The sequence below is a fragment of the Tamandua tetradactyla genome, chromosome 3, assembly GCF_023851605.1.
Source record: "Tamandua tetradactyla isolate mTamTet1 chromosome 3, mTamTet1.pri, whole genome shotgun sequence".
Taxonomy (NCBI): domain Eukaryota; kingdom Metazoa; phylum Chordata; class Mammalia; order Pilosa; family Myrmecophagidae; genus Tamandua; species Tamandua tetradactyla.
The window spans coordinates 33476043-33501626 of NC_135329.1; the positions used below are offsets into that span (position 1 = coordinate 33476043).

The 25584-nt window shown below is 45.8% G+C and overlaps 1 protein-coding gene across 1 annotated transcript in view; it reads right to left on the reverse strand.

Annotated features, from left to right (window-relative positions):
* The window catches only part of CTSB (cathepsin B), a 28461-nt gene extending 4286 nt beyond the window's left edge, over positions 1-24175 (reverse strand). The window contains exons 1-7 of the mRNA XM_077152979.1: positions 24047-24175; positions 3435-3585; positions 2765-2850; positions 2059-2173; positions 1355-1473; positions 520-605; positions 61-204 (exon numbers count right to left, since the gene is read on the reverse strand). Of these exons, the coding sequence (XP_077009094.1) occupies positions 61-204; positions 520-605; positions 1355-1473; positions 2059-2173; positions 2765-2850; positions 3435-3569 (685 nt within the window). The 5' untranslated portion in view covers positions 3570-3585; positions 24047-24175. The remainder of the gene's footprint in view (positions 1-60; positions 205-519; positions 606-1354; positions 1474-2058; positions 2174-2764; positions 2851-3434; positions 3586-24046) is intronic.
* Between the last annotated feature and the right edge of the window lie 1409 nt (positions 24176-25584).

Sequence of the window (25584 nt, forward strand, 5' to 3'; positions counted from 1 at the left end):
TGGCCTAAAGCAGCAGACTCACGGGCCTCAGGGAGCCCCACTGCCCAGGTCCCGTCTTACCGTAATGCTTGTCTTCTTTGTAGGTCGGGCTATAGCCGGGCTCACAGGACTTGCTGCACTTGGGAGTCTCTCCCTCTCCCTTGCACTGGGGCCGGGAGCCATTGACGTGGTGTTCACATGGAGGGATGGAGTAGGGTCTGCAGCCTGTTGGGACCAAACAAACAAAAAGTGGAGGACGTCAGCCTACAGCCACCCAGAGACAGGCCCCACAGGCCAGGCAGTAGAGCTGGGGCAAGTGAGAGCATGAATATTAGGAAAATTAATTACCCTTTAGTCTGCACTGCTCTTCTACCTGCTGAGACTCCTGCCACAGAAAGGATTAGTCTTTCTACCTTCTGTTAGCCCAGCATTCCTGCCCAACCCTCACTGTACAAGGCTTTATTAATGGAAAATGAACCCATTATAGTCACTGCTTATGAAATAAATCCATGTGCTCCAATGTGGGTTGAAGACACTTACCTACATGGGAGTTGTAGAGGCCACCAGAAACCAGGCCTTTCTTGGTCCAGAAGTTCCAAGCTGCGGCAGGAAAGCCCCCATTACAGCTGAGGAAAAAACCACTCATGAAATTCATTGTGAGAAAAACTCTAACTACTTCCCTGACTGCTGCCTGGTCTCTAAGGCTCCAAATCAACCACTGCCTTCAGAAACTGGCCCAACACCAATAAATCACCAATTCAATCTCTCCTAGACATTCCCTTCTTCCAGGAGCTCATCCAAGCTTCCACCCCCACCTACTGAGAACCTGGAGTGGACAGACTCACATACTTTCCAGGTATTTCTAATCTGCAGCCAAGATTGAGGACCACAGTTCTAGAACCAAGGCCAGACATAAGCAGAGGCAGACAAGAGGTAGGGATTTACTTCTGTATGACCAATTTGGGGACACATTATCCTTAATTATACATAAGGAAACAGTCCTAGAGGCTATTACATTTCCCTAAGCAAGGAAAGAGAACAAGTACTGACAAAAATTAGACTCATCTGTTTCCCAGGATCCACCACCCACACGCAGCTCTGAGGGGCCAGCCCAGATTTTAGGTACCTCCCAGAAAGCAGCAGCTTTTCTAGGGCTTGCTTCCAGAGCCCCCCAAGTCTCCATACTGTCTCAGCAAAGGATACATCTTCCAACTAGAAGAGGCAATTAGGTTCTTAAAGGGAAAGAGTAACTTTCCCCACATCGGTCATTTCCCACATGCTCTCCAACTACAGAGGCCTGGACCTAACAGCCTCTTAGTGCTATTTCTAGTGGTCCCCAGGCCTTTCTGAACAGGAGGCACTGCCTCAGACTCACCCGTTCCCACACGCCAGGCCACAACAACTGAGCATGTCCTCTGCAGACACCTCCACGTTGACATTCCCATTGGTGTGAATGCAGATCCGGTCAGAGATGGCTTCCACTGCCCCAAATGCCTGCAGGTGAAAAGGCCACTGTCATCCTCATGAGAGGACAGCGAACATGCTCTCCAGCGGGCATTATGCAGGACCAGAGAGGCCACATCACAGACCTTCTTGGTGTCTCCTCTCTCAATATCAGGTTAGGATTCTGGGGACCAAACTTGGCTTTAGAGCAAGAAGCCAATCCACTCCAAGCCTCTCCCAAGTCACTTAATTTCTCTTTCTTTCTTTCTTTTTTTTTAGTTGGAGGGAAGGGGTTATTTTTACATTGAATGCTTGTTGATATGGATGGGACAATTCTTGACTGAGCAGGGTAGGGGTCAGAGCTAATGATGAACTGGGAGTTAGTGTCAAAGAGATAAATGAAAAGAGTTTAATTAATACTAATGGTTCTTACAATCCACAAAACCCTTCACTTCTATTCTCCCACCTAATCTAACAACTTCATGACCATAGGGATCATTATTATTTTTCTGTTGATGGAAATGAACTTAGAAAGTTAACCTAAGTTGTCCAATGACAGCTGGCCCTGCTCCAGACTCCATGGCCACTCCCCCAGAAGCTCCCTCCAGATCCCCTCCTCAGCCAGCAGGGTCTTACCCAGCAAGAGCCACAGGAACCCTGGTCTCTGATCTCTCTGATGGTCGGACAGTTTGGCCACTGTTCTCGGGCATCAAAGCTTTCAGGTAGATTCATATCCTCAGCCAATCCAACCCTGGAATGGGCCAAAGGAAGGTCTTCATTACCACTACTCACCTTACAACTCCCTCTCCTCTCCCCAACCCTGCAAAGGCCATAGAGCATAAGGACAGCTAGCTGACACTGGCCTGGGTCATCGCTTAGGATGGAAGTGAGGCACAAGAAAAGACATGCAAAAGAGAAATCCACAGGGTATTTCTCCCTTGGAATTTTATAAAACACAAACCATAATTTACGGCTCAACACAACTTGGGATTTTATACATTTCTTTCCCAACTTTTTTTTATCTACATGAAAATGTCCATTATAGAGTTCCTGTAAAAATGAAATACTGATGACAGAGCTTATGGTTTTTCTTAAATTATCCAAGATTGACTCCATCCAGATCTTCCAGACCCAGTCCTCACCTGCCACACCTGGGCTCTTCCTGCTGGGCCCTCACACACCCTAGAGAAGCAGGGTGGAAAGACTAGCATTCTAGGCTGGGGCCTGGACCTCAAGTAGAGTCTCTGTAGCTTTGTGGAGTTTCTCTTTCTGCTTTCCCACTGCCCCCCAAGAAAGCCCTGCTGTTGCCATTACAGTGTTTCAGACAGAACAGGGCACCTACCTCTGGGGCAGCTTGGGTCCCTCCAGGATGGTGCCACACAGCCTCTTCACATAGCTCATATCTGCATTGCGGAAATTGTGCCCAGCCTGGAAAAGAACCCTGCAGTGGTCACCCACCAGTCGAAGGGAAATGCTGCCCACACATAACATCTGACCCGGCGAAGGCCAGCAGGAGGGACAGGAACTCCCTGCAGGGGAGCCCAGAGCCAGCCTGACCTCAGGCCAGCCCAGAGACCTCATCGGTGTGCGTTCAGCTCTCAACCAGTGGCGTCTTCTATGACCTGCTACCATTTGCTAACAACAAGAGAAACCTCCCCGACCCAGAACACATCATATTTCTTGGTCCCTACAGTCCCAGGCCTCAGTCTTGGGCAGAAACAAGGAAGAGCTAGTATTGATAAGTCATCACACCTAACTCTGCTGTGGTACTTTCCAGAATCTACCAGGCTGTGAACACAGCTGCAGCTCATTTATTCCTGAGGGGAGGGGACAGGGATGGGGTGTGGCGTGTGGGAGGTGCATGGGCTTGAGCCTTCAGGACTGGGTCAATGCCATTTTCCAACTTTTCAGGGAGGAATGTGCTGCAGGCCACAGCTGAAGCCAACTCAGGAATCAGAGTGGACAGACAGACTTGCAGATGGGATGAACAAAAGCAATGTCCCACAACCCACCTGCCACGTCGTGTTCCGTTTGTTAACATAGGAGACCAGCTCCTCTGACAGGGGTTCGAAGTGCGGGGTGCTCCAGGCACCAGTGAGCACCACCAGGCAGCAGAGGGCGGCCACAGGCTGCCACATTTTGCACATTAGGTCCTGGATTTACCTAGAAAAGAAAGGACACAAGACCATCAGGACACTTCTCCTTCACTCGGGTAAAACTTGCGACCCAAAGGCACCATCTCAGTGCCAGGAACAACCACATGACACATTTGCTGAAAGACTCATGTTCTCATCCTGCTCTACCACTGCCCCCTTATGCAAGTCTGCTGGCCCTCTGGGGCCTCAGTTTCCTTGTCTATTAAACCTAAGTGGGTCAGCAGAGAGCCCTCAAGGACCCAGGTGCCCAGGGAGCACCCATTCTGGTCCAGAAGCCCATGCCCATGGCACCTAAGATCGTGTGTAGCCTCCCCTCCATGCTATTGCTAAGAAAGCTGACGGCTGAGAGAGAAACCCAAGCCGGGGGTGCTGCAACCACAGCAACCCTACTTCTGCCTTCTTGGAGACTGAGTCTCCAGCACTACCACTCAGAGCTGAGCAGCCCCTCTTGGGCAACTGAAAAACTTGCCACACAGCACATTTGCCACCTCCAGACTTTGAAAAATGCAGTGTATTCTCGAGTCCACAGCAGGATGGCAAGGCCTTCTGGGAGCACACACTCCCAGGTGGGGCAGCTGGGCTTCTTCAGGTGAGGGCAGAGCAGGAGCAGCTGCCCCTCGGCCACAACAGACCCCTGCAGACACGGGCACGCAGCTCCCCACCTGTGCTAGTTTGACATTATGTATCCCAGCTGGTTTCTTTCCTAATTCTATCTTGTGAGGCCAGACCTATTGTCTAAGGTGGAAACTTTGATTAGATCATTTCCATGGAGATGTGACACTCCCAATTGTGGCTGTGGCCTTTTGATTCAATGGAGATGTGATTCCACCCAAGTGAGATGGGTCTCAATTAGTTTACTAGAGTCCTTTAAAAGGGGAGACGTTTTGGAGAAACCTCAGATGCAGATGCTTTGAAAGCAGCTGCTTCAGAGCTGACAGAGACACAGATGTTTGGAGATGCCTGGAGAGCCGACAGAGACAGCAGGTCCCGAGACACAGGCAGAGCCCAGCAGGTAACACCACATGGCTTTCCATGAGATGCTAAGCAAGCCAGAACTCAAAACTGTGTCCCGAAGGAGCTAAGTGAAGGCCCACAGGTGCTTAGAGAGGGAACCACTGGCATCAGAAGCTGGAAGTAACAAACCAGGAACAAAGACCAACAAACACCAGCCACACGCCTTCCCATGTGAAAGATATGGGAAGTTTTTCACATGGGTCTTTCTTTGAAGTTAAGGTACCTTTCTCTGGATGCCTTAGTTACTATAAACTTGTAACATAATAAATCCCTTTTTAAAAAGTCATTCCAAGGGGCGCAAGGTAGTTCAGTGGTAGGATTCTTGCCTGCCATGCAGGAGACCCAGGTTCAATTTCCGGCCCGTGCACCTCCTGTAACGGGATAGTCACATGGAAAAAAAATGAAATGTGACCCCCACCATACAGCACACCAAAAAAAAAAAAAAAAAAAAAAAGCCATTCCCTTTCTGGTATATTGCATTCTGGCAGCTTTAGCAAACTATTATACTACCCAAACTTGGCTGCCCCGAACTGCAAATGGACCTGGCATTTTTCCTGTTGACAACAGTCAGAAACTTTCCTGGGTCTTGGGGGTCCCAGTCTATGGAGGCCCATCTCCAGCCCTGCAGCCTACAAAAGCTCCCTAGCAGCAAGCAACAGAGCTGTTGTGCTTCTGAGCCATTTTGGGCTCTCCGTGCAGGGCCCTGCCTGGGTGGCTTAACAGCTGAGGCATCTTGGCTTCACTCCCTACAGTAGCTATTCTGGATACATTTCCACCATAGCGGGATGAATTTGTTCCCAAGGCTTTTGCAATCACGGGCCTCCTACTGTTGCACTGGACTTTCCTATATTTTATATATAGCAAAGCATATACACACTTCTTTTTCTAAGCAGTGGCCCAGCCCAGACCCAGGAAGGGTTTATAACCAGGACCTCCTAAACCAGGTACAGTTTACTCAGTTAACAGACCTGCTAAAATCTGCCTCCAGAAATAGAGGGCAAACATCCCAACAAATCAGGGACATAAGGGACAGGGCTGGGGGAGGTGCTCAGGCGGCCAGGTGGTAGAACAACCCAGAGAATCAGAACATGGAGCCCTGGCTGAGGGCTGGCCTCTCCTATCCTTAAGATTTAGGAAAGAACTTCATCTCTGAACCTCTTTCCTTCCCTGCATGGGACTAGAAACCAAAGCCTGTAAAAAAAATTAAGAACCCATGTGGTGAGTCTCTCATACTCTGAATACAAAGTATGAGAGACTCTACACACTGGAATACTGGGATACAGCAGTGTATAGAGAATACAGAAAGATTATAGGTGTCATGCAGATGCAACTGGTTTTATGGGACTTGGGTGACCCTTATTTCATGAACTCCAGATGACTCATCTGTATAATGAAAGGACACCAACTCATGTGATGGCTGAACCATGCACTTTACGTGGAAGGGTCCTGCACAAGGGCTCATGACATGTGAGCAAATGCCAGTTCCCTCCCACCCTTACTCTCAATATTTCGTTGCTCCAATTTCCCTCTGCAGAGCCTTAGAGATTCCCAAAAGTAAAGCAGCAGGAGCAACTGCTCAAGGCTGGCCTGGAGTGGGATCTGGCCTCGAGTGGAGCCCGGGCACCAGCCTGCAGCCTCCTCCAGAGTGCCAGTGCTCACTGTGATTGGAGCCGGCGTCTGGAGCAGGCCTTGCCAGCCCAGGGACAGAGCACTATCCCTCGTGTAAATCATGCATCAGCACAGCATCTTCACTCCCCGGGTGCCTGACAGTCACTGCTCCATCAGAGGCCCCCACCAGGTCCCTGTCAGGGCTCTTGGGAACACATGTGTCATTGGAGCTGGACCAAGGCTCTGAGATCACCAGCCCACTTCCTCATTTGACAGATGAAGGAACAAGGCAGAAAGAGGATGGATCCTGCTAGAGATCACAGAGAGAGGAGGTAGGGGGGCTGGCACACAGGATGAGCCTTTCATTCAGCTTGTCAGGCCTGACCATCAACCAGTCTAACTTCCAGGATCAGCACTGGCTCCACATGAAAACTTCTTGAAAATAAATTCTTCCTGTCCTTCCTCAGTAAGCCATTTAAGAAAGAAAAAGCAATTATTTTCAAAGTACTTTTTAACAAGTAGTTACAGAACAGATTTCAGAGTTTGTTATGAGTTACCATTCCACTATTTCAGATTTGTCCTTCTAGCTGTTCCAAAACACTGGAGGCTAAAAGAAATATCAATATATTGATTCAGCAGTCATACTCATTTGTTAAATTCTATTATTTTCTCCATTATAACTCCGCCTTCTGCTTTAATTCTCCCACTCCATAGGGATCCTTAGGGAATGCCCATTGTGACTTTTTCATGTTGAAAGGGTGTCAACAATAAACTATAGGGAGATGTAATTAGTTGATAGTCTTGAAGCTGCTGGCTTCTCTGTATTTCATAATTTATCTGGCCTAGGAACCCTCTGGAGGTTATAGGTTTAAAGAAAGTACACTTGGTGCATGAAAGTTTACAGTCTCCGACCGCTAGGTGCTCTTAAGACTTAAGAGGAATGATGTTGGTTGGGGTCTGGCAAACCAAGGCAGTCAGCAATACTTAGCAAGCATGCCTCAGAACAGCCTCCAGAATATCCTCTCAATTTTACTTGTACTGTCTTAGCCACTGATACCTTAGTTTATTACAGTTCTTTTCCTCTTTGGTCAAGAAGGCACTGTTGATCCCCTAGTGCCAGGGACTCATCCCCGGGAATCGTGTCCCATGTTGTAAGGGAGACTTTCACCCCTGAATGTCATGCCCCGCATAGGGTGGAGGGTATTTTTTGCAGAGCTGGGGTGGGGGGGGGGAGGAGGGAGAGGGAGGGGGAGAGGGAGAGAGAGAGAGAGAGAGAGAGAGAGAGAGAGAGAGAGACCACATATGAGCAACAAAGGAGGTTTCCTGGAAGCAACTCTTAGGCCTTGCTATGGGTAGTCTTAGTTTCTCCACTACAGAAATGAGCTTCATAAGGGCAGGGCTTAAAATGAAGGGCTTAGCCTATATTCTTGGGAGTCCCCAGTGTTTGAGAGGGTACCAGGGGTTTCCCAGATGGGAAAGTTTAATAGTGCCATTCTTTCTTTTCTTTAGTTCCTCAGGGGACTCTACCAATACTTTTTTTTTTTTTGATTCTTTAGTTTTTTTTTTTTTTTTTTTTTTTTTTAAAGAGGGAGGAAAGGAAGGAAAGACAGAGAGAAGGAAGGAAGGAAGGAAGAAAGGGAAACATCTTTAAACATTTTCTTGTTTTATTGTATTTTGTTTGTTTGTTTGTTTGTTTTTTACATGGGCTGGGGCCGGGAATCGAACCGAGGTCCTCCGGCATGGCAGGCAAGCATTTTGCCCGCTGAGCCACCGCGGCCCGCCCGATTCTTTAGTTTTTATTAACTAAAAATTAATATGGGCTGTTAAAGTGGGAAATATGAAACATTCTAGGAAATAAGTTTTGAATTCCATTTTTTAAATCATCACAATCGACTTTTTTCCTTTTTTGTGAAAAATAACTGTTCTAGTTTGCTAGCTGCCGGAATGCAATATACCAGAAACGGAATGGCTTTTTAAAAGGGAGAATTTAATGAGTTGCTAGTCTACAGTTCTAAGGCCGAGAAAATGTCCCAATTAAAACAAGTCTATAGAAATGTCCAATCAAAGGCATCCAGGGAAAAGATACCTTGGTTCAAGAAGGCCGATGAAGTTCAGGGTTTCTCTCTCAAGTGAGAAGGCACATGGCAAACAGTCAGGGCTTCTCTCTCAGCTGGAAGGGCACATGGTGAACACAGCATCATCTGCTAGCTTCATCTCCTGGCTTCCTATTTCATGAAGCTCCCCGGGAGGCGTTTTCCTTCTTCATCTCCAAAGGTCACTGGCTGGTGGACTCTCTGCTTCGTGGTGCTGCAGCATTCTCTGCTCTCTCTGAATCTCTCTGAATCTCTCATTCTCCAAAATATTTCCTCTTTTATAGGACTCCAATAAACCAATCAAGACCCACCCAAATGGGTGGAGACATGTCGTCCCTTAATCCAGTTTAACAACCACTCTTGACTAAATCCCATCATTCAGGGAGATGATCTGATTACAGTTTCAAACATACAGTATTGAATAGGGATTATTCTACCTTTAGGAAATGGGTTTTATATTAAAACCTGGCTTTTCTTAGGGGGCATACATCCTTTCAAACCAGCACAATAATGTATATACAAAAAAGCAATAAATTTCAAAGCACATCCCAGCAATTAGTTATACAACAGATTTCAGAGTTTACCAATACTTTTTCATCACCAGCCTACCACAGTATGAGATGTATCCAGGAATCACGTTAAGTTATACAGAATTACAAGGCCTGGTTCCTACTCTGGGCTCCATATGTTTGAGTCGTTTAAATGAGCTATCCAGCCAGGCTGATTTAGATTATGTGTTAAAGAAAATTCAGGTTCTACATAAGACAGACCTCTCTGCCTTTGGTCTCACACAGAAGGTGAAGCTCTAGAGTACATACACAACCACCTTTTATCTTGCATTCTAATTTATCTTAGTCCCAGCCAGATCGGCTTCATTTTTTATCTCTCATTGAAGCCTCATCTCATTTTCTGTTACTGTAACTGTTTTTGCATGTAGCAATGCTGACTTTCAGAGCTGCAGAACTCCAGCTCTGAGTCTTAGGTATCACAGAGGTACTCAAAGTTTCAGGGAAATATCAGCTTATACATATACAGCTCAGAGTCTCATAGTCTAGAAAAATACAACTTCAAACTAGGTGTGGCTACTGTAGGAATTTACAATCTAGGCTCCAATTTTCATTAAGCCACTTTTTTCCCAGAGGTAGTCTTTCTCTAGATGCCCATTTGCCTCAACATCTCTCCATCCACTCTCTCTCCAGGAAAAAGAATAAATAAGGATACATACATAAATAACAGAATAAAGCCTAACAGCAGGAGGAGTGAATTTACATTTGCTGGATATTAGGTACCAGCCAACTCAGCACATTTTAATGCTCCTAAAATCCTGAAAAGTATTTTTAACCTCATTTTACAGATGGAGAAACTTAAGGACGCAGAGGCTGAACACTTTGTCCAAGGACAAATCAATGGTAACCGAGACTTAGGCAATCCCATTTCACACTCCACCTCCGTACTGCACAGCTGCAGGCGCCCACAGGCCACACACCTGGCAGGTACAGACTAGCCCATTTCATAGACCGGAAAACTCATTTCTTGGCTGGGAAAACTCAATGCACTGAGGAAACAATGCTTCTTAGGCTGAAGTAATCCAGGACCAAAAAAAAAAAAACAACCAGGTTCAAGACAAGGCACATCAATGTTCCTATATTCGCTGTCTGCCAGGTAAACTCAAGGGTCAGAAACCAAAAGGACATTATCGAGACATGAAAAAAAGATCATAGACTTACAGCTTTGTCTCAATGTTAAATTTCTTGAACTTGATAACTGTGCTAAAGGTGGTTACCTAAGTGAATATCCTTGTTCTTAAGAAATGTACACAGCAGTATTAAGTTTTTAAGGAGTATGATGTATATAATTTACTTGCAAATGTTTAGAAAATAGATAAAATAGAAAGATAAATAGGACGATTTTTATGGCAAATGTCACAAAATGCTAAAAGTGGGTGGATCTGGGTATTTGGATGGGGATATATTGGAGTTCTCTGGATAGAGTTTGTATTTTCTTTTTTTCAACTGCCTTGTAAATTTGAAGTTAGTTCAGAATAAAAAGTTTCTTAAAAAATAAAATAAGATGGAAAAATTGGGGGTTGGGTCGGTGGCTGGGAACCTGCAATTCTCTAAGGAATTAACAGTAAAAAGAAAGGTAACTGATTGGTTTGCCTTTCTTTATTGAGTTTGATAAGCCCTTATTGAGTACTCTTGGGCATATTAAGAATTATATTGGGTGGGCCACAGTGGCTCAGCAGGCAGAGTTCTCACCTGCCATGATAGAGACCCGGGTTTGTTTCCCAGTGCCTGCCCATGCAAAAAAAAAAGAATTATACCAAATCTTGTGACTGTGCAGCTGATCTTATTCCTTTCAACTCCAAATTTCCAATTAACAAATTATTTATTACTGTTAATTATTACTTTCATTTTTTTTTAAGAGTACTGTAGACTTGGAGGTAAAGCAACTTGCCCGAGATCACGAGACTGTTGTAGTAAAGCCAGGGCCAAGCTCAGTCTGAAACTGCAGTGGTTGATGTCTTGTTACCCACTTTTGAGTTTGAGGACGGGGCCTGGCTCTCCTCCCACCATAACCATAAGGCTTGGGCAGAGGCACTATAAGTACATACATTCTAAACAGATGAACAAACCCAGATCTTCAGAGTAAAACTTCAGAGCCCAGTGCCATTTTTGTGCTTTTTATACTGCCCCTTCAAGGATGTGTAGAACAAAGTTTTAGAGATGTTCCCCAAGTTCGTACTCCCAGAGGCAAAACAGTCCTTCTACTGGAACTATGCCCTAAGTTGAGAACCAACTGGATAGGAAAAGTTAAAAGATAAATTCCATGGGCCGTATTTTCAATATAAACCAGACATGAACCAGGCTTGTACTAATCCCAGTCCAGACTAGAGAAGTGGAGCTGGTTTGTCCAGTGGCAACAGCTCTCCCGGGACTGTCTCCTTGTTTTTCCAGTCAGCCGAGGGCTCTGCCTGGGGCTCAGGGAGGGGGTTTGTGAGAAGGGAAACCAAAACGTGGACACCCCTGCCTTTTGATCTGGGAAAGCCTTCCCAGTCAGGAGCCCAGTCACTTCCAGCTCGGCACCTGACTCACCCTACTTGGCCAGTGGGGATCTGTGGCCCCATCGCCAGGTACACGTACACACGTACACACGTACACGTACACACACACACACACACACACACACACACACCACGAAGCCACCTCCTCCCAGCTCGGCACCTGACTCACCCTACTTGGCCAGTGGGGATCTGTGGCCCCATCGCCAGGTACACGTACACACGTACACACGTACACACGTACACACACACACACACACACACACACACACACACACACACCACGAAGCCACCTCCTCCCAGCACTGTCGGGAGGCTTCTAGGACAGGACTCAACAGGATGCTCCTGGCACACAGTGAGTGGCATTTGAGAGGAAATGTAAACAAAAGGCTCAAAAACAATTCATCTGGGAAGAATAAATGTGTGGGGATGGCAGACAATTCTGGAAAAGAGCATCAAAAGAGGCCTGGCCCTTGGAATAGTAAATAGATTATAAAATTATAAAATGCTGGGGTGCTGCTGCTTCAAGAAGAGTCAGCAACTTCTCCTACATGTACATGGTAAAGATGGGGAGGAAATGACCATTTTTTTTTCAGTAGATGGTCCTGGAGACAACTAGCTATCCATTTTGAAAACAATAATAATAATAAATAAATAAGACTGGCTGTTTGTACCTGACTCCTTACACACAAAAAGTACCATATGGCTCCAAGACTTCAAATAAAAATATGAAAGCCTGATGAAGCACATAACTGTATTTTTAAAACACAATACTGGAGTGAGGAAAACCTAATATTAACATAAAAGGGAGCAAACCCTAAAGGAAAAATGCTTGAGTATATAAAAATAAAAGCTTTCTCTTAAAAAAAATTAAAAAAGACAAACTGAAAAAAAAATTGTACTGACATATTTAAGATGGAGACCTAATTTATAGAGCCTTCTTTTTAGAAAAAAAGGCAAAAGAATGCACATATACACAGAGTTTACAGAAAAGATCTACAACTAGTCAATTTAGACATAAAAAGATGCTCAATCTCAGGAAATGGAGATTAAAACAAGAGACACTTATCTCAGGTTGGCAAAGTCTGGACTGTTTGATAATTCTGCATGGTGGTTAGGATGTGGGGAAACAGATGCCAGGCACGGATGCTGAGAACAAGTGGTAGGTACAACCACAGAGAGGCTGAGCGGCAGCCTATTCAATTACAAATGGCTCAGCAAATCGGCATTCAGAATTTTGCCCTACAGATACAATGCCCCCCCAATGCAAAGACATAGGTGCAAAGATTTAATTATTAAGAGAAGTTGTAGGTTTACAAAAAAAAAATCACACGTAAAATACAGAGTTCCCGTATTATGACCTCCTGCATTAGTGTGGAACATTTGTTACAATTCATGAATGAATATTTTTAGAATAGTATTATTAATGACAGTCCATTGTTTTCACTATTCACTGTGTTGTGCAGTCTGATGTTTTTTTAAATTTTTGCCCTAGTAACATATATACAATCTAAGATTTCCCCTTTCAGTCACATTACAGTATATAATTCAGTGCTTCTAATTATGCTCACAATATTGTGCTACTATTACCACCATCTATTGCCAAAACTTTTTACATCAACCACTAACACATTCTTTATATTAGCAAAAGACTGGAAACAAAGCTCAGTGACTAACAAAGTAATCATGACATTATAGTAAGTGGTTAAATAACAGAACACAATGCAGCCATTTAAACAAAATGATGTATCACAGTAAATCATATTGTACTGATCATGTAAAAATGTCCAGATATGCTGTTAAGTGCAAAAAAGCTCAGCCCTAGGGGTCTGAACCTAGGAACTAGTATACCCGTGTAGGCTCCTGTCACTACCTGCAAAAACAGCAAGGAAAATTTACGAACATAGTAGGTAACCCGGGCAGGGAGACTCATTTTTCACTTTATATATATTTTTTTAATAAAAAACAAACAATGAAGATGTTACTACATTTCAAAGTTGTAGCTTTTTAGCAAGCATGGTAGCTAGCTAATGTCACTAGAGAACTTGAGACATCAAATTAATAAAACAGCGCTGATCTTCATAGTCCCTCAATTTCATTTCCGATCTTTTCCCTACCCATCAGTGAGGCTGATGTCTGGCTGCTTAAAAAAATTAACTCCCAGTTACAGTGACTCAGCCTGGAGGCTGCGGCTCATGTGCCCATGTGTCAGCTGCTGCCTAAGGATTATGCAACCCCATCTTCTGGGGCAAAAAAGCAAGTTTGCCTTTCTTATTTTTAGTGTTACATAGTGACTTATACTCACATTTTATGCTTTTTCTTATTTAATGAAGCAGCCTGCCAGGACTGCCTCAGATTTCCCAGGCATATTCCTACCTCATCTGGACAGGCCCAAGGAGGGTTTCTTCCAGCTCCGATGAGGAGGTGATTCTCCTGGGCCTGTCGCCCCCTGTTCACATGGGTGTGAGCTCCCACACGCTCCTCCTTCCTTAAATAAGAGTTAAATAAGAGTATCCTCAAATGCCCTGTGGGTACATCCATCTGTTGAGATGCTAAATCATATGCAGTTAGAGAATGGGAGCATTTCTATGGCAACCCGATTTTTTTTAAAAACATTTCTCTGGTTTTTTTTTTTTTTGCTTTTGTGGTGGCAGAGAATGCAGACACCTCCCATTTTCCAAATGGTTCTCAGATCCTGTAATGACAGTTGGCCACAACCACTTCCAGGGAGTAAATCCTGCAACCTTCCAGGCCCACTTTCCTTCACCCAGAAGTCACACTTTCTGCACTCATCGGAACGTCACATAGGGGCCTTTTTCCCCTGTGATTCCGTAGGTCCTCTCCTTTCCCATAGCCCTGCCTCAGCCACATACCAGGGCTTTGTCGTTTGGGGCCCCATGAACTGTCAGGGTGAGCGTGCAGGAAGTTTTTCCTTTCAACCCCAAGCACCCTGTAGTACGCCCCAGCACAGGGCTGTGGCATTACGGGAGACCTCACTTCTCCCCTAAAGCTTTTGGGGTTGGGGCTCATGTGGTCACCAGCCACCCTTAGCCTGGTGCTGGAATGAGCACTGCGGAGTCAGGAGGCCTGGATTTGGATCCTGCCAAGAGGATTCTAGCTGTCTACTCTTGAGCACTGACCTTCATCAAGCCTCGATTTCACTATTTGGGAAATGGAGCTATAATAACCATTTCTCCAGGTGAAAGTGGGCAGAAGCCCTTAGCATAGCGCCTGGCATACTGGAAGAAGGAAATGAGGGTCTTGCCCTCCTCCTCTCTCTCCTTCCCTCCACTTTTAGCCTGAGCCAGACACTTCAGTCCACACCAAACCTATTCCCAATAACTCCACATCATGAAGAAAAAGGCTGGATTAAAAAAAAAAAAAAAAACACCAGGGTTTTAACCTCAGCTTAAAGCTCCAAAAGGGCTCTTCCACTTTTAGGGTCCTGAGACTGTTGAGAGCCCAAAGAACATTAAATCAAATTTTCCCTCCCAGAGAGGAGGGATCTAAAAGACAATTATACTCTAGTAAGCACTAGTGGCATCTTCCCTTTTTCTCTACTCAACTCCACAAATCACAGAAAACTTGGATAATCTACTTGCAAATGATGAAAACCAAAAGCTGTGGGATTAACAAATCAGTCATGGGTTCTGTTCTCACCACGAAACAGCAGCCTGTTTTACTTCCCCTTGTCGACATGAACACTTCCCTTTTATTTCTCAAGTCTTTATTGTTATTTTTCAAGTATCAGGGAGAATGAGTAGAAAGACTTTATTTCATAGAGAAGAGGGGGCCCAAACAGGCTGCGAGCACTCGCAAGTCACGAGACTCTCTTTCAGGGTATGGGCTGAAGGGGAGAAGCTATAGGCAGATGGTTCTTCCAGGTCTAGGTCAGCTGGGTTTCCTGGGTAGACCTGGGTTCTACTCTAACCCTCTGTTCTTTTCCCAGGCTAATCTCTGGCTGTAAAATGGACTCTTCACTTCTCTCTTCTCCAAACCCCTATAGCACTCACTGGTTTAGCTCTTCTGAAGGTATATTCCATTTAAGTTCTGCGGACTGTTAATATTGTCTAGTACAAAAAAAGGTTCTGGGACTAGGTTATATTATCAACCAAAGCATCCTACCCTCACAGTAGAACCATCTCCCAGGCTACCCCGAAGCCAGTTCTGGGACAAATGAGGACCTTGGACCACAGAACAGAGAAGGAATGAACATAGAAGAGTAGATGCCAAGTCAGCATGACACTTTGCCTCCTGTCATCTTTATTGACATGGAATCTGTTTTGGCTGCCCTCAAGCCAGACAAAGAAAGCCTTCCTATGTGGTTACAGGACCCTCAGGTAGTCTGAATTCCAAATCTGTAAAGGATCTAAGGACACAGGACATATATTCCTGAAATCTCCAAGGAAACCAGTTGCAATCTTCTAGTTAGTACAGGAAAAGATGAACATTCTGTCATCCAATATTTTGCTCTACCTGTCCACTGGTGTTGCCAATATATTGCTTACCTCTTTTCAGTCAGTTCTGAAGACCCAAAGGAGGAAGTGTCTGCATTTTGTCAACAAATTAAGACTACAAAAGGTATTTTTGGATTAGGGGAAAGGTGGGGGCAGAGGGAAGGCTGCGAAGACTCAATGATGGATCTTGATATAGAACTCTGTTAAGTTTCTTTCTCTTCCAAAAAGGTTTCACTGCCATTACATTTTCAATTACCTAAGAATATGTAGATCTCCATTTCCCTTTGATGCTTATCTGCCCAGTTAAACCTCCATGTTGCAGCAGAACTCAATATTGTGTCACTGCCTAGCACAGTACATTCATCTCAAATCCTTTCTGTACTGACCTGAAGGAGAACCAAAAACCCTTTCACTTTTAAGTTTGAATTGCAGCCCTAATAGGGTCTTTCCCATTTTAAGTCTTTGCTCCTAATTTAAGTATTTAATTGCTTCTTGGTTGTATTTGGTAGCACAGGGCTAAATTCTGACTTTAACTGGGTCTTCTTGAATTGCTTTTACAGTTGTTATAGTTTGCCAGCTGCCGGAATGCAACACGCCAGAGATGGATTGGCTTTCAATAAAAGGGGATTTATTTAATTAGTTCTTCAGAGGAAAGGCAGCTAACTTTCAATTGAAGTTCTTTCTTATGCAGGAAGGCACAGGGCGATCTCTGCTGGCCTTCTCTCCAGGCCTCTGGGTTCCGACAACTTTCCCCAGGGTGATTTCTTTCTGCATCTCCAAAGGCCTGGGCTGAGCTGAGAGTGCTGAGAAGAGGTATGCTGAGTTGCTTGGGCTGTGTTGCATGAGCACTCTTATTTAAGCACCAGCCAATTAAATCAAACATCTTTCATTGCAGCAGGCATGCCTCCTAGCTGACTGCAGATGTAATGAGCAACAGATGAGGTTCATGTACCAATGAGCAACAGAACTAAGTAACTTCACCTGGCAAAGTTGATACCTGAATATAACTACCACAACAGGAAAGAAAGTTTATAATCTTTAAATTAAAAAATGAGAAGGGCTCTCAGTTCCCACCTCATTAGTCTCCTTACAACTATGAGGATCATGCGATTCCTGGACCATGCACCCCGCCTCCCCCCCCAAAAAACAAAAAGACCTATGAGGATGATTAGGCACCAGCTGGCTATCTGTCCTTGCAGTCAAGCCTCATGCTTAAGGTAGTGGCCCATAAGAAGGCTCTCAGCAGTTGACAAGTTTATATTGTTGGTAGGAAACAAGACACTTTGGGCAATCAAAATTCTGGAAGATTTTGCTCACAGCCCTGATACTGACTTACTGCGATGCTGAAAGTAGTAGCAATACATCTCTATGTCTTGGTTTTAAAAATGGACAGATGGCCTGGATCCAAAAGGATCTTGGGCCTACTTCATAAAAGCTTTTAGAGAGCCTTGGAGATTTAAATGAGATTATTGTTTCATTCCTCTCCAGCTTGCAGGGACACACCAGCTCCCTAATTCTATTGCAGGTTAGGTTACTATATTACATTCCCTGCTGGCTCTGTACTGGGGTAGCCAAGGCCTTAGCAATGGAAAGGCCTCCCCTCTCCAGCTTGGTCCTGCTTTCCTCTTGGGGCCCCTATAAGAGATACACAGGCTGTTCGAAGATGGAATAGGATGCTCTGTTTGAAAGTGCCTTCCATGCAGCCTGATATAGAGCAGGCAGTTCTTACTCATGAGCTATCACCAAGGGATGACTTACTGGTAGGGTGAGTTGATATCTTGGTATGCATAAGACAGCACCTGCTCACACTTGCTGTCCCAGAGTAATTATTGTTTTTATTCTCAAAAGTACCCCAATTTGGATGAAAAATTATGACTGCCCCACTATTAGTAACAAGGCCTCAAATGATGATTTATTCTATCTTCACCACCAAAACAGAGCATTCTCTAAACCTCTGTAAGATTAAGTGGATCTAGAATGGATGTCAGCTGGCTCGTGGCACTCTGACATGGCTTGACAGAAGTCTCAAGCCCTGGGGTGGTGGAAGCTCTTGGCTGGCACCACCCTCCCAAGTGCCTGGCAAAAGCCAGGATGCTGCATCACTGGTGTGTGCATAAGTATGCCCTGCTCACGTCCAGGTTAACAGGTCAGAAGGTCACGAAGAAGCTTGGGACTGACTAGGTCTCTTGGCACAGAAGATCTTAACTGTTCTCCACAGAACTCTTTACTGGATCACTTTACTACCTTGGTAGTGTTTGTTCCATCCTCCTTCCCCCTTACCTGCAGGTAACTCTAAGTTATCTTGGTAATGGGACCAAAGGAGTTAGTGAAAGACAGATTACCCAGACAAGACTGCAGGCCACATATCCTTTCTGCCACCAAGGAGTCATGAAACACTGATAAGGAAAAGGACCTTAGGTCTTATCTAATGCTTTTGTTTTCCAGGTAAGGGAAACTGAGACCAAGAGTAAACTTTAAATGGGTGTACCCAGACAGGGGTGGAAAACCATCAGGAGATCAAATTCCACCAAAATTAGCTGAGTGACATCAACCATGTCATAAATGCGCAGGTTTCAGTCTCATCTGTAAAGTGGAAGATAAGACTGCTGGCTCCTCTATCTCACAAGCATTCTGAAAAGTTAAAAAAGTGTCAAAACACTGTATAATTGCAGAGAAGTACAGACACCTAGATTAGGGTCTAAAGAACTACTAAGTTCAACCTGTCCACAAATACATTGAAACTCACAAACACTATCATAAATCAACAACAAAAACAAACAGAAAAACTTTGCTAAACAATGATTTCCTAGGCCAAAGAATTAAACTCAAATACCTAATCGTGAAATGAAAATTAAAACAGGGATACCATTTCAAAATCATCAGACTGGCAGAAATTAAAGTCTGATAATATCTAGTGTTGTATCTAGTGTTGGTTAATACAAGGAACAGGAACTCTCATACACTTGAGGGAGTATAAATTGTTGCAACCACACTGCGGAGTCCTTTATTAACATCTAGTAAAATGGAAGATGTACACACTTTTTGATCCAGCAATTAATTCTACTTCTGCTTTCCCCCAGAGAAACTCTTGCAAGTGTCTGACACAGGATATTTACTGCAGCACTGTGAGAAACAATGGTAAAGTAGAAACAACCTAATTGTCCTTCACTAGACAAGTGTACTGTGTATTTAAGATGAATGAACTACATCTATTTATATCAACAGAGATAAATCTCAAAGACACAGCAAGAAAGGATACATGCAGTATTGAGTCAAGTTATATAAATGTTTAAAAGATACAATGTTTATGGATTAATACTAAGTAATACAAGTACAAAACACACAGGGGAAAGCTAAGAAGGGCAGAGAGGAGATGCAAGTCCTTCTGGCAGATGGAAGGCAGGCCCAGAAATGGTACCTGACTTGGCAGTACACAGGAAGCTGAAACCCAGTGTTTGCAGAGAGGAACCCTGATGGGAAGTAAACTTAATCATCCTGTGGATCCCAAACAAGCTTGAGACCTGGAGGCATCAGGTGATGTGGAAGGGAGATAGGAGGCAAAGGCTGGAGTGTTAAAAGTCTAAATATCAGGTGCATGGGTGGTTCAGTGGTAGAATGCTCGCCTTTCACGTGGGAGACCCAGGTTCGATTCCCAGACCATGCACCACCCCCTCCAAAAAAACAGGTCTAAATATGCAGGAGGGTTTGAAACTAGATGTCCTACCTACCCAAACTAGGGTGGAATTTAAACATTAACAGTCATGTAAGGATTCTAGATTTAGCTCCCACATCATCCTTTCTTAGCAGCTCCTGGAGTGTGGTTTACTGAAAAATGAGGGTGTAAACCAAGAGAAGATATGGGATCCAACAGAGATGCTTAAGTGTTCCCCCATTACCCTGTAAGTATAACACACATCTGTGTATGGGACACCCAGATTCACCAACTTATTGTCAAACCCCACCATCCTCTTGGCTTCCCCTGTATGCTTTGAAGTTGCACCATAGGAAAGTGCCAGATTTTGACCCTTTTGATCTTCAAAAATTCCAATTCCTTAGAGTTCAACCTCGTATTTCTAATCCTTGCCTTATTTCAAACTGTCGAAAGAAAAAAAAAACAAACAAAACAAAAACAGGAAGACATTGTAAATCTGCGCTTCTAAATATTTCAGTCCTTACCTCACAGGAAAAAGGATATTCTATAAAACCACAACTTCATTACCACATTTAGGAAAATCACACAACAGATATTCCAGACTCAAATTTCCAGTTATCCCAACATTATGTCCTCTGCAGCCTTTCTATTAAAAATGTGACCTGCAGACCAGCAGTATCCATAGCACCTGGGAGACCATTGGAATCAGAATCTGTATTTTATGTTAAAATACATTTCCCTTCCCATTACTATGCAAAGTTAAGAAGCACTGACTTCTAATCCCGCCCTGCCCCCCTCCCCAATTCAGGATACAGTCAATGCTCACGTATGCATCTGGCTCTTTGTGGTCTTCCGATTCCATACCAGCCTTGTTCACCTCCCCCGCCACCCCACCCCACCCCATTCTTCATGACACTGAATGCTTTCAAGGGCTTTCCAGCAGAATATCCTACATCCTGGATTCTTCTAACTATATCCTCATGAATAGATACAGGTCAAACATTTTTGACAAGACTATTGCAGAGGGAAGTTTACGTTAATCTACTGCATCTCACCAGAAGACACCTAATGTCAAGATTTCCCATTTCTTGGTGATGTCCGGTTTGACCTCTCGTTTAAGGTTGACTGCTACATGTCTTCACTGTAATTTGCTAAAGTTTCCTTTTTTGGGAATTTGTACCTCATCTATGGGGTGATACTTCAATTTGACACTGTGTGAATATCCTTCTTGGCAACAACCTTTCACCCGATGCTTTTAGCACCTATTGATGATGCAAGGATGACTAAGCACCTTTGATAATGTTTCATCACATTGGAGTCACAAAATGGTTCATTCATAATTTTATCATTCTTTCTACACTTTAACTGACATTCTACAAAAAGGCTTCTCCCCCATCTATCCCCTTTTCTCAATTTCAGCAAAAGCAAAACATTCAGTGTTATGATCTCTTATTATTCTTGATCGTCCCGTCTAACACGTTTGACCAGTGGAAGGTCCTTCAAGTGAGCTCTTCTATCCTTCTGACACGACCCTCTTAGTCTTCAAAATTTTCTTGCTTTGCGGCACAAGATGTTCCAGATTCACCTTGTAATTTCCCTGCCCCAGACCCAGAATCAGACTTTTCATCAAGGAGCTTGAATTCCTTTAGTGGGAAATGGTTTTCAGAATCCAAGACCGGGTTCTACATCTGCTCACCACTACAGGAACAACAATGTTTCTAGACCCATTTAGTAGACAAAGCTGGAGAAAACATTTTATTTCCTAATACTGCCATCCAACTAACTCCTCCTCCTCTCCTTTCCCTTCCAGTACTATGATGTACAAACACGTGGGAAATGAGGTCATGGCAGCCTGAGGCAACCAGTTTGGTGGCTGGGGATCCCTATATTTTAGTTGAAAACTCTCTTCCGATTTTTTCAAAATTAGGTGAGATTGTGCAGATCCATATTCCATCTGTACAGGTTTTACTCTCAGCCCACCACTACAACACTAAGCCCAGAAGGGCTGTGCTATAAGAGCTCTGCACCTCCCTTGTTAGCCCTTTTTATAGAGAGCTCAAGTATTGTCCTGAAGATTCTATCTCTAATACAAAAGACAAAGGGACCCCCTTCATTATTTGACCAGAAAAGAACTCCCAGCCTTCTACAATGCAGGATCCCTATTGCCATGGGTTTAAGGACCCAAGGCTCCCCTGAAATGAGATCTCCCTTCCACTTCTCAATCCAAATGTCAATAGTTATACAAAATATCTTATACCCCTAATACGCTACAACTTCTTATTCCAACTCTCAGGGCCAGCAGCTGCGAGCAAAAGAGAGAACCTGTCTACAAGAGGAAGGGTATCAGCCAAAGCTGCAGAATCAGCATCACTCCTGGAGCCAAAGGGCTTCCCTGCCTCACCGCCGGACCAGTCCTAACAGAACATCCACGGGGGTTACTGGAGCCAGGGCTGGGCCTGGCCCATTGCCTCTGCCTAGGTCTGCAAACACCCTGATATGGTATCTGCGCCTTTCCACCTGGTAATATCTGTAGCTCTGGGATACACAACAAGATTCAAGTAGAAGCCACTTTTATCCAAGGCACGCCCGACTCCACCTTTGGGAAAGCCTTTCTCCCTAAGGCCCAAGGACCCCAGATCATTGTCAACAGGGTCAACAAGGAAACGAGATTACTGAAGACAAGTTAAGCAGCCTTTACCAAGGCAGGCACTCCTCTTCACATTCTTTCTGAATCTGCAGATTCATTTTGATGCATAAATAGAACACTTCTCAGCTGCAATCCTTCAGGTGGGAGACATCTGAGGAACACTGAGATGGTTTGAAGCTTTTATGGCCCCCAGGAAATCCTGTTTTTAAAGCTAATCCATTCCTGTGGGTGTGGACCCAGTATAAATGGGGTCTTTTTTTTTTTTTTTTTAACATGGGCAGGCACCGGGAATCAAACTTGGGTCTCTGGCATTGCAGGCAAGAACTCTGCCTGCTGAAACACCGTGGCCTGCCTGATGATGAATTGGATCTTACGATGTTATCCTCAGTCAGGATGGATCTTAATCCTCTTACTGGAGTCCTTTACAAGAAAATGAGATCAGACACGCACAGAGAAAGCCAGGGAAGCAAGAAACGGAAAGCAATGAGACCCAGAAGAGAGGGGAGACCAGCAGATACCACCATGTGCCTTGCCATGTGATGGAGCAGTCAAGGATCCCCAACGTCTTCAAGAAGAAAACATCGCCTTAATGATGTCTTCATTTAGACACTGTTTAACCCAATCCATTATAAAAGCCAACCCATTTCTGACATAACGCTTTTTTGGCTGTGTAGCAGACTAAAACAGTTCCTTCAAGGTACCAATAGGTGCCAGGTGTCCCTTTTCACCCCACAATTTCCTCTCTCACTGGATACGGTGTTTTTACTGAGTCGCCTAGAGGTATGGGGCCTGGGCTACAGCCCACCTCTCTGGGCCGGCCTGCTGGCCTTCCTCAATGCCTGAGCAGAAGCTGGGCTAGGCCCAACAAGAAACCAAGCCCAATCCACATCTGTCTGCCTACAAACTCCGCCCACGCTATTCTCTAGGCAGTCCCGCTCCTAGGCCTCTAGGGTCATTAACTGAGGGAGGAGGTGCTGTGCCAGCGAGTCGGGGTCTGATGACTGTCAGTCCTCCATACACGTTAAGGAGTAGGGAGTGGCATCTCTCCCTGTGTCCTCAGAGAGGAGGGATACTGAGGTCCCCAGGCCCCATACAGCTTTCTCTCTTTCCATTCTCCTTAGTTTCTCCTCCTCTGTTTACGGATTTAATTCTTAATTTCGGTTCCATCCTACTCCATCCAATTCCTGGTTCCTGTTTTTAATAGGCCCCTTCCTCTGGGGTCCCTGGAATTGTGTGGGATTGTGCGCAGAAAGTTGCACAGGCAAACTCTGACACGAGGAGGGAAAAAACAGCCTAAAATAGATGCAGGTAGATTCTATTATCTCAGCAATTCGCCTTAGGAAACTGAGGCCCAGGGGGTAAGTTTCCCCCCTGGGGAAACTCACTCAGTTTAGGAAACTGAGTGCCCAAGGTCACTGAGCTGGCAAGGGACTCGGGCTACGGCCAGGGCTGGATGGGGAGTCAGATTCTAGCCAAAGGTCACCGGGATCCGAGCCATATCCTTTCCCGCAGGACCCTCCCTCGGAGTTTCCCTACAAACTCCCCAGCTCTGCCTGGGGCCCCCTCCAGGGCCCCGCCCGGCATCTAGACCGATCACGGGGTCGCCGGACAGACCGGCTGCCTGCCTGCGTGCCTTGTTTTGCTTTTCTCGCCACAGCGACTTCCAGGAGTGCGGAGGCTGCCACCCCGGTTCATCTCCGCAGCGACAGCCTCGAAGGTCCCCTGCTTCCCGCCGGCGGTAGCCCCCAGCCTCGCCATCTCCCAGGGACGCAATCGGACTGCGCCTGGGCCTGGAGCCGGGGATCCCGGTGCCGGCCCCGCCGCGCGGCTCCCCCTCCCCCTCCGAAGGTCACTTCCGCCCCGGTCGCGCGGAGGGCCAGACCCGCGCCCGGGCCCGCAGAGGTGCGCGCGCCACGTGCCGCCGGCCCGCACTCACCGAATTCAGCTGCGGGAGCCCGGGGCTGCAGCAGCCAGAGGGGAAACACAGGGACTCAGGAGCCGCCGCCGCCGCAGCCAACGCCGCTGCCCGGAGCCCGCCCCGGCGCCTATTTATCCCGGCCCGGCCCCGCCCCGCTCGGCTGACTCGTCCCACGTGACCTTGGCGAGCTGCAGCCGCCCGGGGCCATCCCGGGGTCAGCCTCCCGCGCCCACCCGCGCACCCCCGGGTCCCTGCCCCTGCCGGCCCCCGCCACACTCCGCGCCTCTGAGGGCGTGCGCGCGCGGGGGGCCTGGGCAGGCCAACCCGGAAAACGCTGGGCACCCCAGACGCCCGCCGGCCTCGGGAGGTGGCAGATGCGCTCCGGACCTCCCACTTCCCTTCCCCGTCTCACCCCCGACCCCCACCCCACTCCCGCCGTAGGACAGGCGAAAACCTGCTATGCGAGACGCGAGCAAGGACTCTCTAGACTTGGACGGGGGTCCAAAGGATCTCCACCCACCCTACAGAAATTCCCCCAGGGACCCCTCTCCCCAAAGACAGCCTTTTTCAAAGCAGCCCCCCTCCCTCCATCCCCGGGATCTCGGCGTGGCAGGGGAGGACTAGCTGTAGCTAATCTCTTTCATTCAGCAGCCATTCATTCAAAACTCCTGCCAGGGTCGGGGATGTGAGGACAGCTGGCCTGGGGAAATTCCCTGAAGAGCCCTTCAATGTTAGCCTTTTACCTTAGCATTCGGAGAACATGTATATAAGACATTTCAGCAAACAGTAATAATAAGTAGTTATTACCGTGGAGTGTCAACCCTAGGAGCTGCGTCAGGAATTCCACCGAGAAGCAAAAGAAATTTGGGGGCTGAAATCTGGTTGGAAGAAGGGTACCAGAGATCTCTCATGAAGCTGTGGGAACCCAGCAAGCACATTTTTTACTTAGGGCTCCTTTGGAGGAGTGACCTGGGGAGGCTGATGGGGGGTGGCTCAAAACTCTGTCTCTAATCCTCATGACAATCTTGTAAGGTAGATGGGATCCGAATTTTATTCAAGAAGGTCAGAAAAGTTTGGTATTTTATCCAGGGTCTTGTGGCACTAAGAAAGTTGTGAATTTGGCTGTGCCCACCGTCAGCTGTTGCACCGTTTGTGTGCCAGCCAAAGCCCATGAGACGCTCTTCTTCCATTTACGGAGAAGCGTGTCAGAATCCACTTAGGAATGGAAGGGGAAAAAAAAATCTACAGCCCAAGCATGTTACTGAGTTCCATACTGAGTAAGATGACCTGAGGAATTTATGGCAACCGTGGAGCAGATTTGAAAACAGAATGTCCCAGCTGCCTCCTTATCTCAGCCGTATTCTTAGAGGCATGGTCTCCAGACTGCAAATCAGCGTTTTACCAGGTCATCTTCCATATATGAGACAGTCATTTTAGAACTGCATATAGAGCCCATAAAAGAAGGCACAAATGGGGAGGACACAGAAATAACCATGACAAACAAATCTCTCTATAGAGATAGTTTTTATTGCATGACAGCAGGTGTGCTAACTATT